This window comes from Medicago sativa, chromosome 6, assembly GCF_051527215.1.
Source record: "Medicago sativa cultivar Bolivia chromosome 6, Bolivia_mono, whole genome shotgun sequence".
NCBI classification, from domain to species: Eukaryota; Viridiplantae; Streptophyta; class Magnoliopsida; order Fabales; family Fabaceae; genus Medicago; species Medicago sativa.
This window is the reverse complement of record NC_140754.1, coordinates 61,613,266-61,639,550: the sequence shown is the minus strand read 5'-3', so window position 1 is coordinate 61,639,550 and position 26,285 is coordinate 61,613,266. Positions and strand designations below refer to the sequence as shown.

The 26,285-nt window shown below is 35.0% G+C and overlaps 1 protein-coding gene, 1 long non-coding RNA gene and 2 pseudogenes across 3 annotated transcripts; 3 read left to right on the top strand and 1 right to left on the bottom strand.

Annotated features, from left to right (window-relative positions):
• Window positions 1-13: 13 nt before the first annotated feature.
• Window positions 14-1,421, bottom strand: LOC146916114 (putative F-box/FBD/LRR-repeat protein At1g66300; annotated as a pseudogene).
• Window positions 1,422-14,544: 13,123 nt separating this feature from the next.
• Window positions 14,545-14,865, top strand: LOC146916113 (uncharacterized). Its single transcript, XM_085721549.1, has one exon. It carries the CDS (start codon window positions 14,545-14,547, stop codon window positions 14,863-14,865), a length of 321 nt encoding a protein of 106 aa, XP_085577675.1.
• Window positions 14,866-17,083: 2,218 nt separating this feature from the next.
• On the top strand, window positions 17,084-20,602 carry LOC146916112 (phosphopantothenoylcysteine decarboxylase HAL3a-like; annotated as a pseudogene).
• A 3,374-nt stretch (window positions 20,603-23,976) lies between these two features.
• LOC146916111 (uncharacterized) lies at window positions 23,977-25,523 on the top strand. 2 transcript variants are annotated; one of them, XR_015013709.1, is made up of 3 exons: window positions 23,977-24,379; window positions 24,668-24,745; window positions 25,014-25,523. It is a non-coding gene; the product is annotated as an uncharacterized LOC146916111 (long non-coding RNA). The 2 variants fall into 2 exon arrangements; XR_015013710.1 differs by lacking the exon at window positions 24,668-24,745.
• Window positions 25,524-26,285: the final 762 nt, after the last annotated feature.

The following is a 26,285-nucleotide window of genomic DNA, read 5'->3' as shown; positions in this document are numbered from 1 at the left end:
CCTTTAAATCACATCAATTTATAAACACTTCGGCGAATGGAGATTTTGTATTAAAGCAGTTCACAAGCCTTCTTACTTCCCCATCTGATATATCTGACGAATTCACTTCCAATTTCAATGACTTCAATTTAAGAAAGCAAGGAAGTTGACTAATGATTATATCCGAAGTTCGGAGAAGTAGAACCTGCACAAATAAAGTTTATTAGACATATTTTGAAGAGTACTAAATTGTAGCTATATGTAGTAGAATTTGAACAACTGTGTGATACGCTATTTAGTGCAAAGTGTTGTCAAACCACAATTATCCACAATTTGCAAATTCATAATACTGATTTGGATGGATAAGCAATATAAGAATCATAAAGGAGAAAACATGCACAAGCGATTACCTTAAGAGTACCTGAAGAGAGTGTCAATATCTTAACATAATCAGCCAGTACTTTCAGCCAAATGATTAAGGCTGAATATTTCCTCTCAGCACTTGAATGAAAATAAAGAACATCAATATTTACTTGTTCAAGAAAAGAAAGATCGCATGTAGAGACCTCGGGAAGAAGATCACACAAGAGTGTGAGAGAATTAAGGTATGGAGTAGAAAACACAATTTTGTCAGTCCTTAAAGTTTGAAACATATCTATACTCAAATTAGAAAGCTTAGAATTAGATATGCAGAGGATTTTTGCGTTGCGACCTACTGCACAACAGTTAAGGATCAAAGTGCTTAACATATGACAGTCACGAAATGGATCAACAATGCCCCTGTCATTTGCAGCAAAAGTGACATATCCAAGATGCAGGCTTTTCAATGCAGGCAACTGCATGGAAGAAGGAAGTTGTATGCTCCTAGGAACACTCCAAAAGGAGAGATTTAGATGTGTCAAAGAATGGCAAGAAAAGATGCAAGGGTTCAATGTCTAACCATGTTTGACAGTCAAATTAAAGTTAAGTGTAAAATTTTGGACATTATGTGCCACAACATATGTCATGACCCTATCCACGAGTTCAGGTTTAAGTACAATGATGCTCGTGTTAGTTAAACTAATATCATTCAAAGAAACTGAGTCATCACGATGAGACAAAAATGAAAACACAAATTTGCTATACTTGGAACAGCCGTTTGTGAAGTCCGAATAATTCAATGCAAGATTAGTGAGTTGTCGCCAAAGATCCTTCCATCTAGTCGACAACACACAAGTTTGAACAGCTTGTTTTGTGTTCATAAATCTCATTATGTGGAGCAAAGCAAAGTCAGGTAAGTTACTCATCCTGTCGTTTTCGGCTACCTCTCTACTTCTTTTACCCTCCATCTTTCAATTCAACTTCCACTACTCTTTCTTTTCCTTCAGTCACACCTAACCTAACAAATTTAAACATACATGCGTCGTAAGATCCCCATTTGGGATGAAATATTTGTATTGTACCAAAAACGAAAATCTATGTTAAATATAAAAGATAACAAGAGGTTTAAGAAAAATCATCTAAAGACGTGTACTTTAGAAGTGTGATCAGAAACAAAATTCAATATTTTATATGTATGCAATAATAAAATACAAAAACTAGGCCAAAACAAAATTCCATATTTTATTTAAAAAAATAAAGGCTTAAACACCTTTTTGGTCCCTTACCTTTATTTAGAGGTTCATATTGGTCACTTATTTAAAAAAAAGTTGCAGATATAGGCCCCTCAATTTGTTTACTTGGTATCACGTATAGTAAACTGCAGTCTTCGAGTCGGTACTGATAGACTTTTAGCAAGTGTACTAAAAATGCATCGAAGTAGTAAAAATATCGATCCCACGAGGACTGTGTTAATCTCAATTCAGCAATAAGGTTAATATTTAGGATGTGTAAAATATTTTGTTTGCCACTAGGCAGTAGATTTGATTTGCATAAAAAGTAAATAAACAGAAAATAGATATAGTTTTGGAAAAGATAAAGAGAGATGAGATTAGGTCTTTCGAATCATCTATGTTCCCCTAATTGGTATGCTGCACCTATTCTTATGAATGATTTTCTAGTCCCACGATAGTTAACAAAATAGTCCTAATCAATCCCTTGAGTTAGGACCCTCCTCTTAAACTACAACCCCTAATTCCTTAGGTGGTCTAATAATCTTTGAAGGTTTAAAGCACGTTAACTTAATATCACTAATAAACGATTATCCATTCCTAGACTAACCATGTTTATTAGAACAATTCAATTAGGTCTAAGTAGAAAGCTATGGTCAGTAGTCATTCATTCTCACTAAATCATATTTATATGTGATCAAGATATAAAAAGCATTAAGAACAATTGAATTGAATAAAGACTAAATAATCATTCACAATAAATAGAGTTTCACAGCAACATGTTTCAATTAGGGTTACACCAGAATCATCTCGGACCGAATCTAAGGAAATTAGCTAGACATGATCAAAGGAATAAACAACATAATAAAGGAAAATAAACCGATAGAGTTCCGTTGTTGTCGGCGTTGCTCCTCAATTTAATTCGGATAGCTGCTATTGAATTCCCATGTGTGCAGCCTTTTTCTTCTCCCCAAAACGTGATGATGAGTGCGGCTTCCAATCCCAAAAACCTGATTGCACAAAACGTGAATTGTTGTACCAGCCGTAATGCCTTTTCTTTTTGTTGCTTGCTTCTTTTTATAGGTGGTATGTAACCTAGTTCCTTTCTTATTCTCCAAGCCAATCACGTTTCTCTTTCTTTTGATTTGCTAAGCCCAATATATTTTCTCATGACTTTTTTTATTCACACCACCCATTTTGTCATATATTTTCATGTTTGAGACTGTCTTTAGCTTAAATAGGCAAATCTGGCCGCGCCAAAATCGTATCACGATGCCAATAATCGTACTACGATTTGGCCTTAAACCCTAAAAATCCTTCCAGATCCATCTTGCAATCGTACCACGCCAGGAAGCATCGTACTGCGATTTAGCTTCTTCAAAAACATGCGTTCTGACTTCAAAAATCGTATTACGATTGTGAAAATCGCAGTACGATTGGCATCTTGCAGTTGTTCCAATTTTCTTGCTTTTCTTGCTCTTCTTGCTGCTTAAACTTGCTTGTGAACTCAAAAATATCATGAAAAAGACTCTAAAAATAGTGCATGACTGACTGTCATCACAACCCCAAACTTAAACCATTCCTTGTCCTCAAGGAATCTACTTGCAATATTGACAATCGACAGTAAAATAACAATTACCTGATCAAGCGATAGTACCCAAAAGTTCAATCTCCTTACTAGCTAAAGATGAGCTAGTTTGACTTGTTCACATCCACCAATTCACAACTCCACGCAACAATTTGAAAAGGGTTCACAGTCGACATGCAATCTACATATTACCATACGCTTGAAAAGTTTCTAAACGTCAATCAAAATCAATGTCAATGCACACTTTGAGGTCTTGAAGGGTTATAACGGGGCTTAGGTGAAGGTAGGATAATATTTGGATAAGTAGGCTACACAAAATTTGAGTTTGGCATTCCTACGGAAGTTAAAGCACAACTTTCAATCCATCATTCATTCACCTTATTGAACAACAATCAATGCAAAGGTACTAGAGAATATGTTTAACAGTTGGGACAATCGAGTTTGAAGTTACTCGGATTTTCAATGTTTTGTCCCTTTCTTTTCATCATTCATTTTCATTTTTTTTTGATACACCATTTTTGTGTGTATTTTTCATGATAAAGTTCATTCTTTTGTTCAATTATTCTCTAGTACCCCCACCCCAAACTTAGTTGGTTGCAAATTCCAATAGCAACCCCAAACTTAATCTTTAGCAACATTCTACAATGCCTAACTCAGAAAAAACAATGAGGGACAAGTCCTAAAAGTCTCTAAGCTTGTAATGTAGTTTGTCACCGAACAAAAAGTTCTAATCCTACCGGCTCACAATTGGTTAAGAAAGGGTAAATTCAACAAATTAAAACAGGGTAGGCTTCAAAAAGGCTCACAGGACCAAGCACTTTTGCCTCAGTGTGTACTTGACAAAGACCAATCAATAATAGAGAAACAATGCAAGTTCTAGAAATGTAGTTGCATGGAAAACTAATCTAAATATAAGTAAATTGAAAAACAAATTTGGCAATGAACCTTATGGCTGAGATTTCTGGGAGTTGTGACTACCTATCTTGAACTGCGGTACACTTCGCCTTTGAAATACCAAGTCACTCCTCCTTTTGAACTTTTGGAATATCACTTTGATCAAACATTTGTTACTAAACTGGAAAAAGTCAACAAACAAGCAAATTCATCAATAATAAACAAGTTCAAGAACAATTACATTAACGGGGGTTATAACCGAGTTAAACAAAAATGAAAATTAAAGACAAATTGTTTGACTCAACAGTAGAAATAAAATTTGAAAATAAAGACATAATAAAAAGGATGGGTTGCCTCCCACCAAGCGCTTTCTTTTACGTCATTGAGCTTGACGCTTCAACCACTGTTAGGGTGGCAAATATGTCAAAAAGAACACATCATCCTTCTTCTTCCTCTTGTTTGGTAGGAATTCCATGAATTTGTAGCAAAGAAGTAGATGCTCCCATGCGCTCATAGTTAAACCTTTGGAATTTAAGCTCTCCCACCTTAGAGAAGGACAAGCAACCATCTGCACACGAGTGATTTTCTTAACCCCTGTTTGTTCAGACTTCGGAAAAATGTCAGCACTCCTTACTTTTGGATTTTCTTCCACCACAACCTTGTGACACTCAATCTCCATCTGAACCAGCTTCCTCTGAGACTCATGTGCTTTCTCAACAAGATCACCACACTGAACATCAAACTTCTCAAACGAAACTTGATTTGACACGAAGAAATCATCTAAAATATTCTGAAGTTGAGTATTGTAATCGATGTTGATCATCTCTTTCTTCCCTTCACCATCACTACCTGGTTGATTCGCCTCATAATGACCACAACTCGAGATTTTGTTGTCCAAAATTTTGATCTTAAAAGATAGCATATATTTTTCATACTGCAACTTAGCAATCTCTTCTGTGTCATAGAGGAGTACCCTGTCTATCATAGCTGCAAAACTTGGATAAAATGTTCAGTAGCAAAGTATGAGAGGAAAATAAAGAGCATAATTTTTTTATTTTTTTATTTTATAAATATATATACAAAAATATAAATGACAGAAATCCTAAATAAAAACAAAATTGCCAAATTGAAATGACTTAACAGTCCCCGGCAACGGCGCCAAAAACTTGATAGACTTTTAGCAAGTGTACTAAAAATGCATCGAAGTAGTAAAAATATCGATCCCACGAGGACTGTGTTAATCTCAATTCAGCAATAAGGTTAATATTTAGGATGTGTAAAATATTTTGTTTGCCACTAGGCAGTAGATTTGATTTGCATAAAAAGTAAATAAACAGAAAATAGATATAGTTTTGGAAAAGATAAAGAGAGATGAGATTAGGTCTTTCGAATCATCTATGTTCCCCTAATTGGTATGCTGCACCTATTCTTATGAATGATTTTCTAGTCCCACGATAGTTAACAAAATAGTCCTAATCAATCCCTTGAGTTAGGACCCTCCTCTTAAACTACAACCCCTAATTCCTTAGGTGGTCTAATAATCTTTGAAGGTTTAAAGCACGTTAACTTAATATCACTAATAAACGATTATCCATTCCTAGACTAACCATGTTTATTAGAACAATTCAATTAGGTCTAAGTAGAAAGCTATGGTCAGTAGTCATTCATTCTCACTAAATCATATTTATATGTGATCAAGATATAAAAAGCATTAAGAACAATTGAATTGAATAAAGACTAAATAATCATTCACAATAAATAGAGTTTCACAGCAACATGTTTCAATTAGGGTTACACCAGAATCATCTCGGACCGAATCTAAGGAAATTAGCTAGACATGATCAAAGGAATAAACAACATAATAAAGGAAAATAAACCGATAGAGTTCCGTTGTTGTCGGCGTTGCTCCTCAATTTAATTCGGATAGCTGCTATTGAATTCCCATGTGTGCAGCCTTTTTCTTCTCCCCAAAACGTGATGATGAGTGCGGCTTCCAATCCCAAAAACCTGATTGCACAAAACGTGAATTGTTGTACCAGCCGTAATGCCTTTTCTTTTTGTTGCTTGCTTCTTTTTATAGGTGGTATGTAACCTAGTTCCTTTCTTATTCTCCAAGCCAATCACGTTTCTCTTTCTTTTGATTTGCTAAGCCCAATATATTTTCTCATGACTTTTTTTATTCACACCACCCATTTTGTCATATATTTTCATGTTTGAGACTGTCTTTAGCTTAAATAGGCAAATCTGGCCGCGCCAAAATCGTATCACGATGCCAATAATCGTACTACGATTTGGCCTTAAACCCTAAAAATCCTTCCAGATCCATCTTGCAATCGTACCACGCCAGGAAGCATCGTACTGCGATTTAGCTTCTTCAAAAACATGCGTTCTGACTTCAAAAATCGTATTACGATTGTGAAAATCGCAGTACGATTGGCATCTTGCAGTTGTTCCAATTTTCTTGCTTTTCTTGCTCTTCTTGCTGCTTAAACTTGCTTGTGAACTCAAAAATATCATGAAAAAGACTCTAAAAATAGTGCATGACTGACTGTCATCACAACCCCAAACTTAAACCATTCCTTGTCCTCAAGGAATCTACTTGCAATATTGACAATCGACAGTAAAATAACAATTACCTGATCAAGCGATAGTACCCAAAAGTTCAATCTCCTTACTAGCTAAAGATGAGCTAGTTTGACTTGTTCACATCCACCAATTCACAACTCCACGCAACAATTTGAAAAGGGTTCACAGTCGACATGCAATCTACATATTACCATACGCTTGAAAAGTTTCTAAACGTCAATCAAAATCAATGTCAATGCACACTTTGAGGTCTTGAAGGGTTATAACGGGGCTTAGGTGAAGGTAGGATAATATTTGGATAAGTAGGCTACACAAAATTTGAGTTTGGCATTCCTACGGAAGTTAAAGCACAACTTTCAATCCATCATTCATTCACCTTATTGAACAACAATCAATGCAAAGGTACTAGAGAATATGTTTAACAGTTGGGACAATCGAGTTTGAAGTTACTCGGATTTTCAATGTTTTGTCCCTTTCTTTTCATCATTCATTTTCATTTTTTTTTGATACACCATTTTTGTGTGTATTTTTCATGATAAAGTTCATTCTTTTGTTCAATTATTCTCTAGTACCCCCACCCCAAACTTAGTTGGTTGCAAATTCCAATAGCAACCCCAAACTTAATCTTTAGCAACATTCTACAATGCCTAACTCAGAAAAAACAATGAGGGACAAGTCCTAAAAGTCTCTAAGCTTGTAATGTAGTTTGTCACCGAACAAAAAGTTCTAATCCTACCGGCTCACAATTGGTTAAGAAAGGGTAAATTCAACAAATTAAAACAGGGTAGGCTTCAAAAAGGCTCACAGGACCAAGCACTTTTGCCTCAGTGTGTACTTGACAAAGACCAATCAATAATAGAGAAACAATGCAAGTTCTAGAAATGTAGTTGCATGGAAAACTAATCTAAATATAAGTAAATTGAAAAACAAATTTGGCAATGAACCTTATGGCTGAGATTTCTGGGAGTTGTGACTACCTATCTTGAACTGCCGTACACTTCGCCTTTGAAATACCAAGTCACTCCTCCTTTTGAACTTTTGGAATATCACTTTGATCAAACATTTGTTACTAAACTGGAAAAAGTCAACAAACAAGCAAATTCATCAATAATAAACAAGTTCAAGAACAATTACATTAACGGGGGGTATAACCGAGTTAAACAAAAATGAAAATTAAAGACAAATTGTTTGACTCAACAGTAGAAATAAAATTTGAAAATAAAGACATAATAAAAAGGATGGGTTGCCTCCCACCAAGCGCTTTCTTTTACGTCATTGAGCTTGACGCTTCAACCACTGTTAGGGTGGCAAATATGTCAAAAAGAACACATCATCCTTCTTCTTCCTCTTGTTTGGTAGGAATTCCATGAATTTGTAGCAAAGAAGTAGATGCTCCCATGCGCTCATAGTTAAACCTTTGGAATTTAAGCTCTCCCACCTTAGAGAAGGACAAGCAACCATCTGCACACGAGTGATTTTCTTAACCCCTGTTTGTTCAGACTTCGGAAAAATGTCAGCACTCCTTACTTTTGGATTTTCTTCCACCACAACCTTGTGACACTCAATCTCCATCTGAACCAGCTTCCTCTGAGACTCATGTGCTTTCTCAACAAGATCACCACACTGAACATCAAACTTCTCAAACGAAACTTGATTTGACACGAAGAAATCATCTAAAATATTCTGAAGTTGAGTATTGTAATCGATGTTGATCATCTCTTTCTTCCCTTCACCATCACTACCTGGTTGATTCGCCTCATAATGACCACAACTCGAGATTTTGTTGTCCAAAATTTTGATCTTAAAAGATAGCATATATTTTTCATACTGCAACTTAGCAATCTCTTCTGTGTCATAGAGGAGTACCCTGTCTATCATAGCTGCAAAACTTGGATAAAATGTTCAGTAGCAAAGTATGAGAGGAAAATAAAGAGCATAATTTTTTTATTTTTTTATTTTATAAATATATATACAAAAATATAAATGACAGAAATCCTAAATAAAAACAAAATTGCCAAATTGAAATGACTTAACAGTCCCCGGCAACGGCGCCAAAAACTTGATAGACTTTTAGCAAGTGTACTAAAAATGCATCGAAGTAGTAAAAATATCGATCCCACGAGGACTGTGTTAATCTCAATTCAGCAATAAGGTTAATATTTAGGATGTGTAAAATATTTTGTTTGCCACTAGGCAGTAGATTTGATTTGCATAAAAAGTAAATAAACAGAAAATAGATATAGTTTTGGAAAAGATAAAGAGAGATGAGATTAGGTCTTTCGAATCATCTATGTTCCCCTAATTGGTATGCTGCACCTATTCTTATGAATGATTTTCTAGTCCCACGATAGTTAACAAAATAGTCCTAATCAATCCCTTGAGTTAGGACCCTCCTCTTAAACTACAACCCCTAATTCCTTAGGTGGTCTAATAATATTTGAAGGTTTAAAGCACGTTAACTTAATATCACTAATAAACGATTATCCATTCCTAGACTAACCATGTTTATTAGAACAATTCAATTAGGTCTAAGTAGAAAGCTATGGTCAGTAGTCATTCATTCTCACTAAATCATATTTATATGTGATCAAGATATAAAAAGCATTAAGAACAATTGAATTGAATAAAGACTAAATAATCATTCACAATAAATAGAGTTTCACAGCAACATGTTTCAATTAGGGTTACACCAGAATCATCTCGGACCGAATCTAAGGAAATTAGCTAGACATGATCAAAGGAATAAACAACATAATAAAGGAAAATAAACCGATAGAGTTCCGTTGTTGTCGGCGTTGCTCCTCAATTTAATTCGGATAGCTGCTATTGAATTCCCATGTGCGCAGCCTTTTTCTTCTCCCCAAAACGTGATGATGAGTGCGGCTTCCAATCCCAAAAACCTGATTGCACAAAACGTGAATTGTTGTACCAGCCGTAATGCCTTTTCTTTTTGTTGCTTGCTTCTTTTTATAGGTGGTATGTAACCTAGTTCCTTTCTTATTCTCCAAGCCAATCACGTTTCTCTTTCTTTTGATTTGCTAAGCCCAATATATTTTCTCATGACTTTTTTTATTCACACCACCCATTTTGTCATATATTTTCATGTTTGAGACTGTCTTTAGCTTAAATAGGCAAATCTGGCCGCGCCAAAATCGTATCACGATGCCAATAATCGTACTACGATTTGGCCTTAAACCCTAAAAATCCTTCCAGATCCATCTTGCAATCGTACCACGCCAGGAAGCATCGTACTGCGATTTAGCTTCTTCAAAAACATGCGTTCTGACTTCAAAAATCGTATTACGATTGTGAAAATCGCAGTACGATTGGCATCTTGCAGTTGTTCCAATTTTCTTGCTTTTCTTGCTCTTCTTGCTGCTTAAACTTGCTTGTGAACTCAAAAATATCATGAAAAAGACTCTAAAAATAGTGCATGACTGACTGTCATCAGGTACCAAACTCCAAATTTTATTCACTAAATACTTATTATTTCTTGATTCTTTTCAAAGTCTCTAAAGAGTTGTTTGTATACAAGGATATGAAACTAAATTCCCTAATATTATACCTAGCATAACAAACGAATTTAAAACTACTTTCCTATAACAATTTTGCTAATCTTGTTGATACCGAATAATAATGTAGTCCCTTCATCTAGCATCGCTTGTTATTCGTTATCCCAATTTACTTCCTCTTGGTTAATGCTATCACGTTGGTGTTTTCCTTGTGAATTCATGGTTCTGAAGTTCGAGATCCATGCGAATTATGTTGTATCAATTGTTGTACGATTTCATAAAAAGAAGCTAATAAGAAATCTTGCAAATTTGGCATGTTAACTCATATAGGGAAGAAGATTGTTTACAATCCCTAATTTGGGGAAAAGTGAGTTCCAATGAACCCTAATTTAGGAGATGCTAACTATCTGCACTTTTTTTAACAAGGGACCAATATGAACTCCAACATAAAAATACAAAAGGTGTTTAAGCCAATAATAAAATACAAAACTAGGGTTTGAAATTCACCTTGAAACGCCTATGGTGTATTGTGTATATTAAGTATAAGTATATACATGTTGAACTAAAAAGCAGCACATATATAGCAACACGAGAGACACAAAATACAAGGAATGATTGGAAAGTCGAATTTACCTTCAAAAATTTGAATCGTGAATCAATTGAGTTGCAATTCAAGTCGCCTTCTTAGCGTCTTGGAATCTCTTGTCGAGTGAGTGGAAGGTTTTTGGTGTCTCACAATCACAACTAAGTTAGTAATATGCAAGCCCAATATCAAAAACCCAAGTCCAAGTCCTAAAATCTCATTTTCCGCAATAATCTATCTATCTTTTTAAAGTTCACCAGTAATAAAAATACAATTATCCTCTAGACACAAACATATTTTTACTTTTTTAGGTCTTTTGTAACAAAAAGATGGAGAATTCGGTCACCTAAACTTACTAATTGTGATATTATGTTTGTTTCAACGATATTTGATGTTGGAATGCTCTTTTAATTAATGAAACTTTTCTCCCCTTTGAGGCTCAACAAATTCTTCAGTTGCCAATTTCTTTCTCTCAATCACAAGATGAGTTTGTGTGGGGTGCTTCACGATCTGCTATTTTTTCTATGAAGAGTGCATACCGTTTCTTAGAGGCAAGGCGTGAGGTACTTGACTCTCATAGCTCAATGCAGGACATTGACCAACAAGTGTGAAAAAAATTGTGAAAAATAAAAAGTATTCCAAGACACATCCATTTTGCTTGGAGAATTTTACATGAAAAATTACCACTAAAAAATGATCTTTTTAAAAAAAAGAATCAGTTGTGATCCATTGTGTGTTTTTTGTGAGCAGCATAATGAAACAATTTCACATCTCTTTATGGATTGTCATTGGTCAAAGCATATACGGTTTTCTTCCTCCTTGGGTGTGGTGTCCAATTCACATGCTTCTAGGTATGTGCCCTTTCAATAGTGGTTGAAAAGAATTATAACGGATGAAATTGAGGATATTATAGTTAATGTGTTATGAAATTTGGTGCACTAGAAATAAAAAATGTCTTGAAGGGATTGAAATTGATGTGGCTACCACTATACAAAAGGCACAAAGATCTATTGCTAATTTTAATAGTGCTAATATGGTGTTGTTGGAGACGTTAAGTGGAGGTTCAAACATACCCATATCTAATGCTCACTGGACACCCCCCGATAATGGTTTGCTATAAGCTAAATGTTGATGCAGCAGGTCCAATAGAGGGGGTAAGTGGGGTATTGGTGTTGTTGTGAGAGATTATGAAGGTCTTGTGGTTGCTACTAGTTATTGTCAAATCGTTTCATTACCAGATTCAGAGGTAGCAGAAGTTTTGGCTATGCGAAAGGGGTTGGAATTTGCAAAAGACATTTTTTTTTCTTCTAAATCTTATAGCGGAATCATATGCTTATAATGTGGTTCAGACGTATCAACAACATCCCAACTATGTTGGATCTATTATTGGAGATTGCATTAATTGCAATGTCTTTTTTCGTAGTTTAAGATTCTTGCATGTTAGACATGAGTTTAAACAAGCTGCTCATTATCTAGCTCAATACTCTCTTCATAATCCCGACTATATATGGATTGAAGAGACCCGCCTTATATTTCTGCAGTCTTGACTTTTGATTTATTGCCAAACTTTTTTTATTGAAATTTTATTTATCGTAAAAAAAATGGAGAGATAAAATAATTGTCAAACAATTGAGGTGAATTTGTAACAAAATATTATATTTAAACAAACTAAATATTTAAAAAAAAATAATTTTATTAAAATTCATAAACGAAAAATGGATTCTGATTTTTATTCTAATCCGCAACCAACGGACCCTATTAGGCGATATATCAAAGCTTAAAAAAATTACTTTGAAGAACATTATATTTGTTATATTTTTTTTATTAAAAAAAAGATCTAAAAAAAAATCTACAAATAATTTCAAATGAAAAGATAATTTTAGAGGGAGCTAATTAAGTATGAAAAAAAGGTAATTTTTTAACAAAAACTACATTTTAAATAGATGTATCTAAAAAAAAATTGATTAAAGGAAATGATTATTATTACGATAAACCAACACAAAATTGATTATGTTTTTTTTTTCATGAAATCAATAAAAATTCATTTCTACGTTATTGAATGTCAATTTATTTATTTTTAATCTATAGCAAACAATAGGTCTATTTGATGTAATAAAACTCTCTCCATATGAGTTTTTATTTTTTAGGTAATCAAATGAAAAATTACAATTGTTTCGTTATTTAGTATACAATTTTTTTTAATTAAAATAAATATATTTCACTTATCAATAAAATAAAAAATATGGAAGAAAGCTAATATGGTCGATACTAAACAAAATAATATTAAAAATGTGGAAGAAACCTATATCGTCGATACTTAACAAAAGATGTGAACAATATTTGAAGTGAGAAAATAAAAAAGAAAAAACGCGATTGTTTCTTGCTGATACACTAGTGGATATTGGTTTTTTTGTCTGCTGATACACTAGTGGATATTGGTTTTTTTGTCCAAATGAAAAGGTTCACTTTTGTTAACTTGGACCTGCATATTTTTTGTTGGTCTAAGTTAGAAAACTTCATTAATTATTGTAACATTTGAAAGTATGGCTATTAAAAACATCGGATATATGATCAATGAGTCAATAAATAATATAGTTTTACAATTTATACACGGGACAACAATCCATCGTTAATTTACACGGGACAACAATCCATCGTTGATTAATTAATTAAATTAAGTTTTTTCATTAACCATGCAAAAAATTAAGTATTTTTTTTTATGTGTCTTCTAAATAATAATATAGAGGTGGAGAGATTTTCTAAGGAAAAATGCTCTGCAAAAGCGCAATTTCTCATTGTAGCATTACCACCTAAAGAAGGGCCAATAACAAAAGACAAAACTGGCTTTCATTTTGTTTGGAGTCGAGGCCTGGACATCAGGGACCCACATTTGAGTCATGCATTTGAGTTTCTATCATGCATTTGAGTCGGAAGTTGTTAACTTCTCAAGAGCAATGGGCCTGAATGTGTAGAGCTCGGTTTTTCAGACACGGAAAGCCAATTTCTTATGGCTTAACCTTTTCTATTTTGCCTGGCCTGAAGTCCCACATTTGTACAATTTTGTAGCACTCCTCTTGGAGGAATGGTGACGGTAATTCTGTCCTTTTCTGGCTTGATAGGTGGCTGGATAAACCTTTAGTAGAGGCACTTGGAATCCCTGCTGCTCTTCATGACTCTCTGCCCATGAAAGTGGTGGTTTTCTTCAGTCTTCACAATGGGGCTTGGAATATTCCAGATTTTTTTATTTCCAAAGCGCCCCTTATTTGCTCAAAAAATCTAGAATTACTCCCTCCCTCTTGAACCAGCTGCAGATTCCTTGAGTTGGACTCAGGCCATAGATGGCGTTTCTTACAAGCAAGCTAGCTTATTCTCATCTCACTGGTTCGAGTAGTCAATTACGGTGGTGCAAGCTAATATGGAACAAATTTGTTCCTCCTTCTAGATCCTTCATAATGTGGTGAATTGCTCACAACAAATGGCCAACAGATGAAAATTTAAGGAAGCGAGGTTGTTGTATTGTTTCTGTTTGTTGTTATTGTAAAGCTCAATCTGAATCCACTGATCACCTTTTCTTTCGACGTGCTGAAACTGTTAAAATTTGGCACTGGCTCAGTAGTGGTATAGACCAACCGATCCAGTCTGATACTTGGTCAAATCTAGTTTCTTGGTGTATAGGCAGGTGGAGTAGAATGACTCAGAAAGTGTTAATTTTTATGGTTCTGCATATTGTTTGGTGCTTTTGGATTGAGAGGTAATAGGTGTTTTAAAGATGAAGTCCAAGTCCAACCCATTCATAGCCTTATTAACCGCGTTATGGCCGAAGTAAAATATAGTTACATTTGCTCTTCTGGTGCAAGCAACTCCTCTGTTACAGACTTTAAGATAGCCCAGCTGTTCCATTTGCCTATGCGTGTGGCTAGGCCAGTAGTTACTTCAGAGGTACGCTGGCTCCCACCCACAGGTAACATTATCAAGATTAATGTTGATAGTTCTGCTATTTGTAACCCTCCCTCCGCTTCTATTGGGGTGATGTTTCGCGACAGAGATGCTATTTTTCTTGGTGGATTTGTTCACAATATCCGTAACGCTTCTTGCATTACTGCTGAATTTTGTGTTGTCATGTTTGGCTTTTAAGGATTTTGATATTGTTCCCTGGAATATTAGGAATAGGTGGAATAACTGTATGTTCCTAGCTAGATCCCATGGTTGTCATTGCTCTCACATACACAGGGAAGGGAATCAAGTGGCTAATGCTCTGGCAAAAAATGGTCAAAGTCGGACCCCTTTCACCTCTCAATGGTGGGACACTCTCCCTAATTTTGTTTTATCCACCCTTCTTAGAGATAGTACAGGTCAACCATTTCAAAGAATAACTATGATGTAATTTGTAGTAACTTGGGGGTCCAGGCCGTCTCCTGGTGTTTTATATATTTGTTTGCTTTATAAAAGAAAAGTTGTTCATTAGTCTCATAAAAAGAAGAAATCTCTCAAGCTAAGAATTCCTATGCATAAAATCATAAAAATTTGGAATGCTAGGGGATTGACCAATTCCCCTACAAGATTGGCCCTGATGAGGCCACTATTAAATCATAAACCTCATGACTTTTGTTTTATAGATGATTTGAGACATTATGCTATAAGTTATTTGCTAATAATACTAGACGTAACTTATTGTCTAATCTTTGGTGCTTCTGTTCTATAAGTTTAAACCCTCAGATCATTGTTTGCAATGAGCAAATGGTTTCTTGTATTATACCTTATGACAATATAACTCGTGGTTTTACTGCTATTTTGAGAAGAATAGTTGTGTAGCGCTCTTATCAAGCACTTCAGCAGCAACTTTAGATACCTTGGAGTTTCATGGGAGATTTTAACTGTATTTTTGGAGCTCATGAGCATAGAGGCCATTACTCACCCTCTAGAATTTCGATGGAAGACTTTCAATTTTTGTTAAAAATCAATAATCTTGTGCATCTCCCCACCGAAGGGGAAGAACTCACCCGGAATAATGGGAAACATGGTAGGAGGCATACCAAAAATAAGATTGGATAGAAACATTTGCAATCAACTCTGGTTGCATATGTAATCTCTTGTTTCTTTTGCATAACTCTTCTCAAGTTAAGGTCAGACCATTATCCTATATATATTATTAGAATTTAAAACTGATATCAATAGATTTGCTTCTCAATTCAAATTCATGAAAATGTGGACATGTCATGAGCACTGCAAGAATGTGGTGTCCTCCATCTGGAACACTAGGATTATAGGGTGCCCCATGTACATTCTCAACAAGAAATTGCAGTTGTTAAAGGTTAAGATCAGAATTTGCAACAATGAAAGTATTTAGAAATGTTCATAATCAAGTTAAAGAAGATGATCAAAAGTTACAAGTCATTCGGCAACGAATTCAAACAAATGTCCATAATGATATTCATATGTTTTAGTCATGTGTTTTAGTCATGTATTAATAAAAATAGGATAATTTTCTTAATTGTGTATTCATTTCTTTCTCCAAAACTAATCATCATCTTAACTTCTTCCAGTTTTGTTATAATATGGCATTCATTCTCCTCACTCCAAGAACTCGGGAAGCATTCGCAAATCCACCCTGCGAATTTTTGCAATTGTTGTTTTCGAAAATTGAAACTGGCTTATCCGTATGTAGTGGCTGCAATAATAGTCTATTTTTCATATCTGTCATGCTTTATGCCAATACATTCTTGACAGAAAATATTATCTAGCAGTGTTTTCAATGAATCTTATTTTGAATTGGTTACTATACTTAAATTTAACATATCATGGTTAAGTCTAAATTCGTTATTTGTGTAAGTGAAAGAAGAATCAAGGCATGTGTATTGTAGACAATTAATTGCATATCAGACCTCTAAGAATAGTCAAGATGCACAAAACTCTCAAAGTTCGAAGTACATTGTTTCAAATTAATTAGCTTAGCCTGTCAAGAAACAAAACTATTAGTTTACCACGGGATATAGTGGAGATAGTGGGTGCGCAGTGTGTTCATTTTGTAAACTTTAAGATACTAAATTCAATTCCTACTCATCCAAAAACAGAAAACCTGTTAATATTATGGTCATTTATGAGATGGAGCTGTGGGTTTTTGAAAAAACTTCTAAAATATTTTTTAATTTATAAACTCTTATTTCCTAACTCATTCGAGTTCCACTTAAATTTTTAAAACATGGATTTAAACACCATAAGGGACATGAAAAACAGAAACTTAAATTAAGCTTGGAGTGCAGATCTATGTGTTGCTTTGAAACACGACACAAGACGAGAAGGGAACCAAGGGTTTTGAAGATCTAAGAATTCCTTTGGCTTTTGTTTGAACCCAGAACCTGCGAGTTCAGTTGGAGATAATATGTCAATGAATGTTGCGGCCACTAGGAAGCCTCAGTTTTACTTGCTACCAGTGGAAGTGTTGATGCGGTTAAATTTCCAAATCATTCTCAATTTTTCTCTGAATGGACAGAAGTATGAGCTGTTGCCACTAAATCGTCTTTGCATTTTATTGAAAGAACAGCGATTCCCAAGGATGTGAATTTGTATACGGATGATGATGAGTGGTCTAGATGGAACAAATTTGGCGATCATGTGCTTCACATTGAGCTTCGCAAATGGGCTGATATCATGATCATTGCTCCATTGTCGGCAAACACTCTTGGCAAGATTGCTGGAGGGTTGTGTGACAATCTACTCACATGTATCGGCAAACACTATTGTTGTGAAAGTGACTCAAAATTGGAGTTTGGAGGCCAAAATTGATGTTTGCTGAAAGTACAAATCGGTGGCCGATTTGGAAAATCGGTGGCCGATTTTGGCTGCCTTTTGGGAGGCTTTCTGTTCGGGAAAAATCGGTGGCCGATTTGGAAAATCGGTGGCCGATTTCGCGTGCTGTTATTTTTCAGAAACGTATTTTTGGGCCAGATTTGTTACAATTTTATGGGAGTTTCTTTTACTATAAATATAGGCCTTGTATCAGACTATTGAGAGAGATAGAGGGGGCTGAAACAAGGGTTTAGAAATCAAACTAGGGTTTGTATAGAGTTTGTCTCTTGGCAACAAACTAGGGTTTGAAGGTTGATTCACCTTGGGAAACACTATTAGGATTGAGTCTCTTGGTTACGGGAAGAGGCTGGGATTTGGGTAGAATTAGGCGGGAGACTTATTCTTGTAACCCATTGAAATCTCTTTTGTAACGTTACTCATCATATAGTGGAACGGAGGGCTGCTCTCTCCCCCAGACTAGGTCAATTTGGACCGAACTGGGTAAACAGATTCTTTTGTGTTCTCTCTGCTTTTCTCTCGCTGTTTTTCTACTTTTGCTTGTTTAATTGCAATTCACTTTGATATTGGTTGCTTAATTATCCCTTGCTCCACACATCAAGTTTGTTATTGGTGTGTTTTCTCATCGAATCCGCAACAATTGGCGCCCACCGTGGGGCAAAGGTCAAAGGATAATCAAGTACCATGGGTTCAAAGTGGGATATTGAGAAGTTTACCGGAGATAACGATTTTGGGTTATGGAAGGTAAAGATGGAAGCGGTCTTAATACAGCAGAAGTGTGAGAAAGCTTTGAAGGGTGAAGGTTCGTTACCGGTCACCATGACACGAGCGGAGAAGACCGAGATGGTGGACAAGGCCAGGAGTGCCATTGTCTTGTGCCTCGGAGATAAAGTTTTGAGAGAAGTAGCAAAGGAACCAACCGCGGCATCGATGTGGGCAAAGTTGGAATCTTTGTATATGACAAAGTCTTTGGCTCATCGGCAATTCCTAAAGCAACAACTCTACTCATTCAAGATGGTGGAGTCAAAGGCCATCATGGAGCAACTTACGGAGTTCAACAAAATCCTTGATGACTTGGAGAATATTGAGGTGAATCTTGAGGATGAAGATAAAGCTATACTCTTGTTGTGTGCTCTACCTAGATCTTTTGAATCGTTTAAAGATACCATGCTCTATGGAAAAGAAGGCACTGTTACCTTGGAAGAAGTTCAAGCAGCTTTGAGAACCAAGGAGTTGACTAAGTCGAAGGACTTGAGAGTTGATGAAAACGGGGAAGGCCTAAGTGTTTCAAGAGGGAATGGTGGAGGTAGAGGTAACCGGGGAAAAAGTAGTAACAAGACAAAGTTTAAATGCTTTAAGTGTAACAAGATGGGTCACTTCAAGAAGGATTGTCCGGAGATTAATGGTAATTCCGTACAAATTGTCTCTGAGGGTTATGAGGATGCAGGTGCTTTGATGGTGTTCTGTTTGGAGGATGAAGGTGATGTTTCTCACCTTGGGGGTGATGCCTGGTAGAGCGGTGGTCGTCTGGAGAGACGTTAAACACTCAACATCAGCCTGGAGAGGCGGTGGTAAGAATACTCATGATCTACCGGTTGAGGTGGAGGTTCAAGGAAGATATAGTGGGATGTACTCATTTGCTAGTTGAGAGGTTGGAAGCTCAGCTTTAGGTGGAGTTGAACACACTGGGAGTGGTACGACTATGGAGGACCTTGGGTGCTATGCTCTAGTGGTGAGCAAGGGTTTTCTTCATGAAGACGGAAGGCATTCCGGAGGTTGAAGAATGTATAGCACGGCTTGTGGAATTACCCTAAAAGTCCAAGGGTGATTGGATGCAAGGTGATCTTCAAGGAAGCGGGAGATGTCTCGTATTGAAGAGGTATGGTGTAGTCTTGTAGAACTACCTGAAATTCCTAGTGTAGTTTGGATACAAGGATCTTCGAGAAGGCGGAAGACATTCCGATGGCTGAAGAGGTTAAGGTGTGTACTTGTGGAACTACCTAAAATTCCTTGAGTAGTTTGGACACAAGGATCTTCAAAGGGGCGGAAGGCATTCCGATGATTGAAGAGATTAGGGTGCAAACTTGTGGAGCTACTTGGTGTAGTGGGAAGCAAGGGAAAGAGCAGCAAGGTGTTGATGTTAAATGGGCATCATCACTAATTTGGAGTCAAGGTGGAGATTGTTGTGAAAGTGACTCAAAATTGGAGTTTGGAGGCCAAAATTGATGTTTGCTGAAAGTACAAATCGGTGGCCGATTTGGAAAATCGGTGGCCGATTTTGGCTGCCTTTTGGGAGGCTTTCTGTTCGGGAAAAATCGGTGGCCGATTTCGCGTGCTGTTATTTTTCAGAAACGTATTTTTGGGCCAGATTTGTTACAATTTTATGGGAGTTTCTTTTACTATAAATATAGGCCTTGTATCAGACTATTGAGAGAGATAGAGGGGGCTGAAACAAGGGTTTAGAAATCAAACTAGGGTTTGTATAGAGTTTGTCTCTTGGCAACAAACTAGGGTTTGAAGGTTGATTCACCTTGGGAAACACTATTAGGATTGAGTCTCTTGGTTACGGGAAGAGGATGGGATTTGGGTAGAATTAGGCGGGAGACTTATTCTTGTAACCCATTGAAATCTCTTTTGTAACGTTACTCATCATATAGTGGAACGGAGGGCTGCTCTCTCCCCCAGACTAGGTCAATTTGGACCGAACTGGGTAAACAGATTCTTTTGTGTTCTCTCTGCTTTTCTCTCGCTGTTTTTCTACTTTTGCTTGTTTAATTGCAATTCACTTTGATATTGGTTGCTTAATTATCCCTTGCTCCACACATCAAGTTTGTTATTGGTGTGTTTTCTCATCGAATCTGCAACAACTATTATGTGGAACAATCCTTTCACAGAGCTGCATCTCAACTCCATTGACGAGCTTGGTATTTCTCTCACTCCACCTGTTACAAAGAGGTCAGGTTGTGGGGATTATGGCAATGGTGCAATAGCTGAACTTTCTACCATTTACTCTACTGTATTGCTCTTTTATGTGTCAAAGGCTCAGCAAGGTAACGGCGATGTTTAGTGATTTAACCACAGTTCAAGTATGAATGGTTTACTAGGACTTCTCTTGACCCCTCGATGCTATTCCGAAATGATTATCTGAAATCAATAGAAAGTGAAAACACAAACTTGCCGAAGTTAGAACGGTTGAGGGAAAAGTTTGAAAAATGCAATGCAAGATTAACGAGATGTTTCCAAAGATCTTTCCATCTAGTCGACAATACACAAGTACATGATATGCAGCAAAATAGAATCATACAAATTTGTATTTTATTCAACAAATTTAACTTGTCCTAATCTTAATTTTCCTTCTGTCAAACCTTACCTATGAAATGTGTATCAAGTTCCAAGGCAAGGATCAAACATCAGAGTTTCAAGGCAGAGGCTCTCCATCCTCCTCTTGTTCTCTCTAAGGTAAGTTTTTCTATTGTTTTGTTAAGATGTTTGTTTCCATGTGCAACTAAACCTCTTTGATTAGGGTTCTAGTATGAACCCCTTCTTATTGGTTGTGATGACATGCTGTCATTACGTAATTTTTAGGACTTATTTTGACATTTTGATAGAGTTCTAAGCAACATTAAGTGTCCAGGAGCAGTTAAAAGCATCAAATTTGGAAGATCTGGAATGAAGCCAATCGTATTGCGATTCTTTAATCGCAATGCGATTTCTTGAAGTCAGAGAGCATGTTTTTGAAGAAGATGGATCGTAATACGATCCAGACAATCGTGATACGATTTCAAGAAGGGCTTTAAAGGAAATTATGGTTTAATGAAGCCATCGTGGTACGATTTTGCAATCGTAGTGCGATCACTACACCATTTATTGTCTCTGGCAACACTTTTTTAGGGGACGTGTAAAAATTGTCCCCTAAAAGTCTCTAAGGCAACGATTTATGCCTATTGCCAAATATATTTTCGCAACCCCTGATAAACGTCCCCTAAAATACTTTTGGGGACGATTTTGGAGCGTTACACTGTTATTTCGTTGGTGACAACCGTTAATTGTCCCCTTAGATACTTTTGGGGACGATTTTAGAGTGTCACACTATCATTTCTTTGGTGACAACCATTAATTGTCCCCTTAGATACTTTTGGGGACAATTTTAGATTGTTGCATAAAAATTTCACCAACATCAAATTTCTAGAGAGAGGGGTTAAATTAACCACTTGAATCATATAAGGTTAAATTAACTCATATAAAAAAATTAATTTAACTCTTATTTTAAAATTATAACATATTGTTAATGTTTCTTATTTTAAATTATAACATATTTTTAATGTTTCTCTCTAAACCTATTTATTAAAACTAGAATAAATTTCTAATATTTATTTATATACAGAATGAATTTGTGTAGGTATGAAATTCACATATAATGGTAAATTTTGATATAAGTTTTGACAACTGGTAAGTTTTATTAGTTTTTGTTTTTATTTTCTGTGATTGAGTGATCCAGATTAATCTAATCAAACCCAGTTTAATACAAGTGCACGTTTTTTTTATAGAGATCGAGTTATAAATCTGATTTATCCGGTTTAATCCGGTTTAGTCATGTAGTTCATCAATAATCCGGTTGAACCCATTTTTTTTCAAACGTTAGCGTATTAAAAAAGAGCGAAAAGACGGGCACGTGAGTGTCCATCTTTTCGCTAGTAATAATAATATAATATATGAGTATATTTTATGGGTAGCATTTATAAAATTTGGTAAAAAAATTTAATGAAATAAAAATAAAAATAAAATATATCTAACACATAATAATAATAATAATATAATATAGAAGTATATTTTATGGTTACTAGCGAAAAGACGGACGTGGCCGTCTTTTCGCTCTTTTTATTGTGCCAACGTTTGAAAATTATGAACAATATTTTTTTTTATAATCTTTTTTTTGATTTTGATTAAAACTAAAAATATAAATATTTTTGCTTTCAAGTTATAAAAAACCAAACTAACGGTGATTATCTACTTCAATGACATCAATATAACAAAAAAAAAATTAATCTAGAATATTTTTTGAATGACACAATTCAAGGGTATAATTGGGATAATAAAAAGTAAGAATAAATATACTCATCTAATTTGTTACACTTTTTAAATGATAAAGGAAAAAACCAAACATAAATTTATTCATATCGTGTTTGTTACATTTTTTTTAATATTTAAATTTATTTTTATCTATTTGTTACATGTGTTGAAATTTGAGCCAATGAATTGAACCTAACGAGCCGAAACAAGTTGTTCGTGAACTTTAAACGAGTTGAACTCTAGTTAAAAAAGGTTCGTATCGAACTCGAGTCGAGTTTCGAGCTGAGCCAATTATTATCGATTCGAGTCGAGCTCAAACAGGTTCGATTCGACTGATTTCCAGCCCATATATACACACACACACACACACTAAAATTAAAAATATTATAATTTTTTTTTATAATATTATAAAAAATATTATAAAAATTACATGGAGAGGTTTATTAAAAATAAATTATAATATTATAAAAAATATTATAAAAATTACATGGAGAGGTTTATTAAAAATAAATTTAAAAGTTAATAAAAAATCTAAGTATAATTTTTTTGTCATTTAGTATATAATTTTTTTTTGAAGGAGTTGTTAAGTAAACGTAAAAAAAAGAGTAGTTAAGTATAAAATTGCTATACTTACTTTTTCTTTATCTCAATTATACTAGTAAACAACTTTCTTAAACGTTAGTGTAATAAAAAGAGCGGAAAAACAAATAAAAAATTTTGGCTGATTTTTTTTTTGAAAGGATGCGCATAAAATAATTCTACACTAATAAAATATATTAATTAAACTCTATAATATATAATATAATATTAAGTTTTATCGGTCAGTTCCTAAGTAACCAATTGAACTAATCCGTAGAGCTTTTTTTTTTTACACAACTAATCCGTAGAGCTTATCCATAAAGAAATAATACACATTTAATTATTATTATTTTAAAAGAAAAATACACACTTGATTAGAAATTACACAATTAGAAGTTTAGAACATTATCCCTTTCCTTCTGTCAAAAATAAATAAATAAAACATTATCCCTTCCAGAGACACGTACTCCACTCACTTCATCCCTTCGATGTCTCTCTTCAAATCCCTAAACCCCTTACGAGTTCGATTTCTCTCTTCAAATCCTGTTTCACCTTCCGATTCTCTTTCACGTGATTTTCACCATGATGACTCTCCTCTTTCGCAATCGTTGTCACAGTCGCTGTCACGTGCTCTGTATAAGCTTCGATCCCGAAGGTCAATTGGCAAGAAAAGCGGCTCTGGTAGTCGGCAAAGTGGGATTCAGACTTTGCGTGATCTGAAACGCTATCAAGATTCTGACTCTGAGTTTGATGAATCGCAAGAGTATTACGCTATCAAGATTCTTATTTTTTTTCTGTGTTTATATGATATATGTATGATTTTTTATTTTTTATTTACGTCTCACTCTTAATTTTGCATTGCAGTTCCTTCATATTTCAGTTAGGTTTCATGTTTTCCCTAATTTTTATTTAACAATGATTCATTGATTTAAATAATTTGGATTTAATTTATAAAATTATTGATGATGATGAAATTTGTATGTTATTTAATTCATCAATTTGTCTGTTATTTGTTATTTGGGTTTTTGAGTTGGTTGGAAGTTCTGCAAGGGATATCAATTAGTAAGAGATGGTACGGAATCAATTACGGCCGGCACCTCTAAGCCTTGGGCGCGGCGCGGCAAAGCAACGCTGACACTAGAGTATGGTGACATGAGTGCAGGCCTTCAATTGGATACGATGGCACAATGATCAAGTGAGTGTTTTTTTTCCTTAGTGTTAGTTGATTGATTTATTTGTTAATGTTATTGAGCATTAATTGAAACTTTAACTAATAGATTTGGTTTTGTAATACTAATAGATTCAATAATACTTTGCATTGTTTTTCACAAATATCAATGTTAGAAGTGTATGGTTGTAGGTTGCTGGTATATTTATATAGCTACAAAAGTACCTATTGTTAGGAGTATATTGCTGTAGGTTCGGAAATTATCCACTTCAATGACATGTAGCTTTACTTTCTTGCATTCATTGAATTTGTCAGGAAAATGTAAAAATTAAAGAAGAAATGGGTTTCCCCTTAGAAAATGTTAGCAAGGATGTGTTGGGTTCTACTATTGAGGTTTGTGTTATACTGTGACATACATTCATGTTTTGCTTCGCATGCTTCTGCTTCTACTAAATTCTCTTCATTTTGTTCTTGCATTTGGATTTTGTTGAAAGTTGAGAGACCTTTTAGTTAATCTATATCTAATGGTTAATGTTTTATTTCTAAGTTACATATTTTTGTTGTTGGGTTCACTTATGTGTTGGCTGAAGCACAATTGCTTTTTTGTAATATGTAGATGTGTATACTTCCTTATTGTATAATTGTTCTCATTGTTGTGTAGGAAGTAATTAAATGAGATGTGGAAAGGAGTATTAGTGCATGAAATTGATTCATAGAAAGTAAGGCAAAGCTTTTCATATTGTTTAGTCAATACTTAATGTTGATGTTGGTTATTTTGATTCATAGAAAGTAAGACAAAACTTATCATAGAAAGTAAGGCAAAGCATTGGAGCATGATGGTTGTTGTTCTCCTTCATAGACACGTGCAACAACTAAAAGTTGACCCCACCTTGGATGAAGCACTTGCCCTTCGTTGGTGTCTGAACTGGATTCAAGCTACTAATCAAGGTGGTCACTTTCTAGTGGAAATGGATATTGGGGTCTGTGTCAAATGCCTCGAAGGCAAAATTGAAGTAGCTTCCACTAGTAATGTTATGTTAGATTGTTGTGGAATTTTATCTAGTTTTTCTAATTGTATGGTAACTTTTATCAAAATGTGTAAGAATGTGATGCTCATTGTTTAGTGGAGTTAGCCAAACAATTTAGTTTGAACTCTTGGGTTTGATTTGTTCCAGAACATACTGCCTTTGTTATCGGTAAGGAAATGCTCCCTGTTATTTGAAGTTAAAAAAATACTCATCATTGGTATGAGTTTTTGTATTGATAAAAGTTTGTAAAATACTCATCATATTGGTATGAGTTTTTGTATTGATAAAAGTTTGTAATATATGAATTTTTATGAAAATATGTTGATGTAGGACATAAACTTGAGAAATGAGGATGACTCTATTTTTATTTATAAAATGTCATCCAATCAGCCTAGGTTTAAATATATCAAACAAATTAATTTTATTTTTTTTTATTTTTTCAAGTATTAGGCAACGCTTATGAATTGTTGTTAGATATGGCAACAATTGAAAACGTCGCCTATTTTTCTCCAGAAAAGCGTCCCCTATTCCCGGACTTTAGGAGACGTTTATAAAAAGTGTGCCCAAAAGTGTGAAAAAATCGTCGCCTTAGACTATAGGCGACGCTCGCATAGGAGACCCCTGAAAAACGTCCCCTATTCTTTTTGGCAACGCTTTTAACAGTTCTGGCAACGTTTTTCAATTGTTCCAGGAGAGGATAAATGGTGTAGTGGATTTTGGGCGATCCAGAAGTTGCATATTTAAGCTCATCTCACTCTCAAACATAAAGAGAACAATTTTGGAGAGCTAAAGGGCGATTTTAACACCCAGAAGGCTGCAGCGGAGAGGATTTCATCATCTCTAACCCATTTTATGTATGTTTTAATTCTTCCATTGATTATGCTATTTGTAAACTTAATTATGAG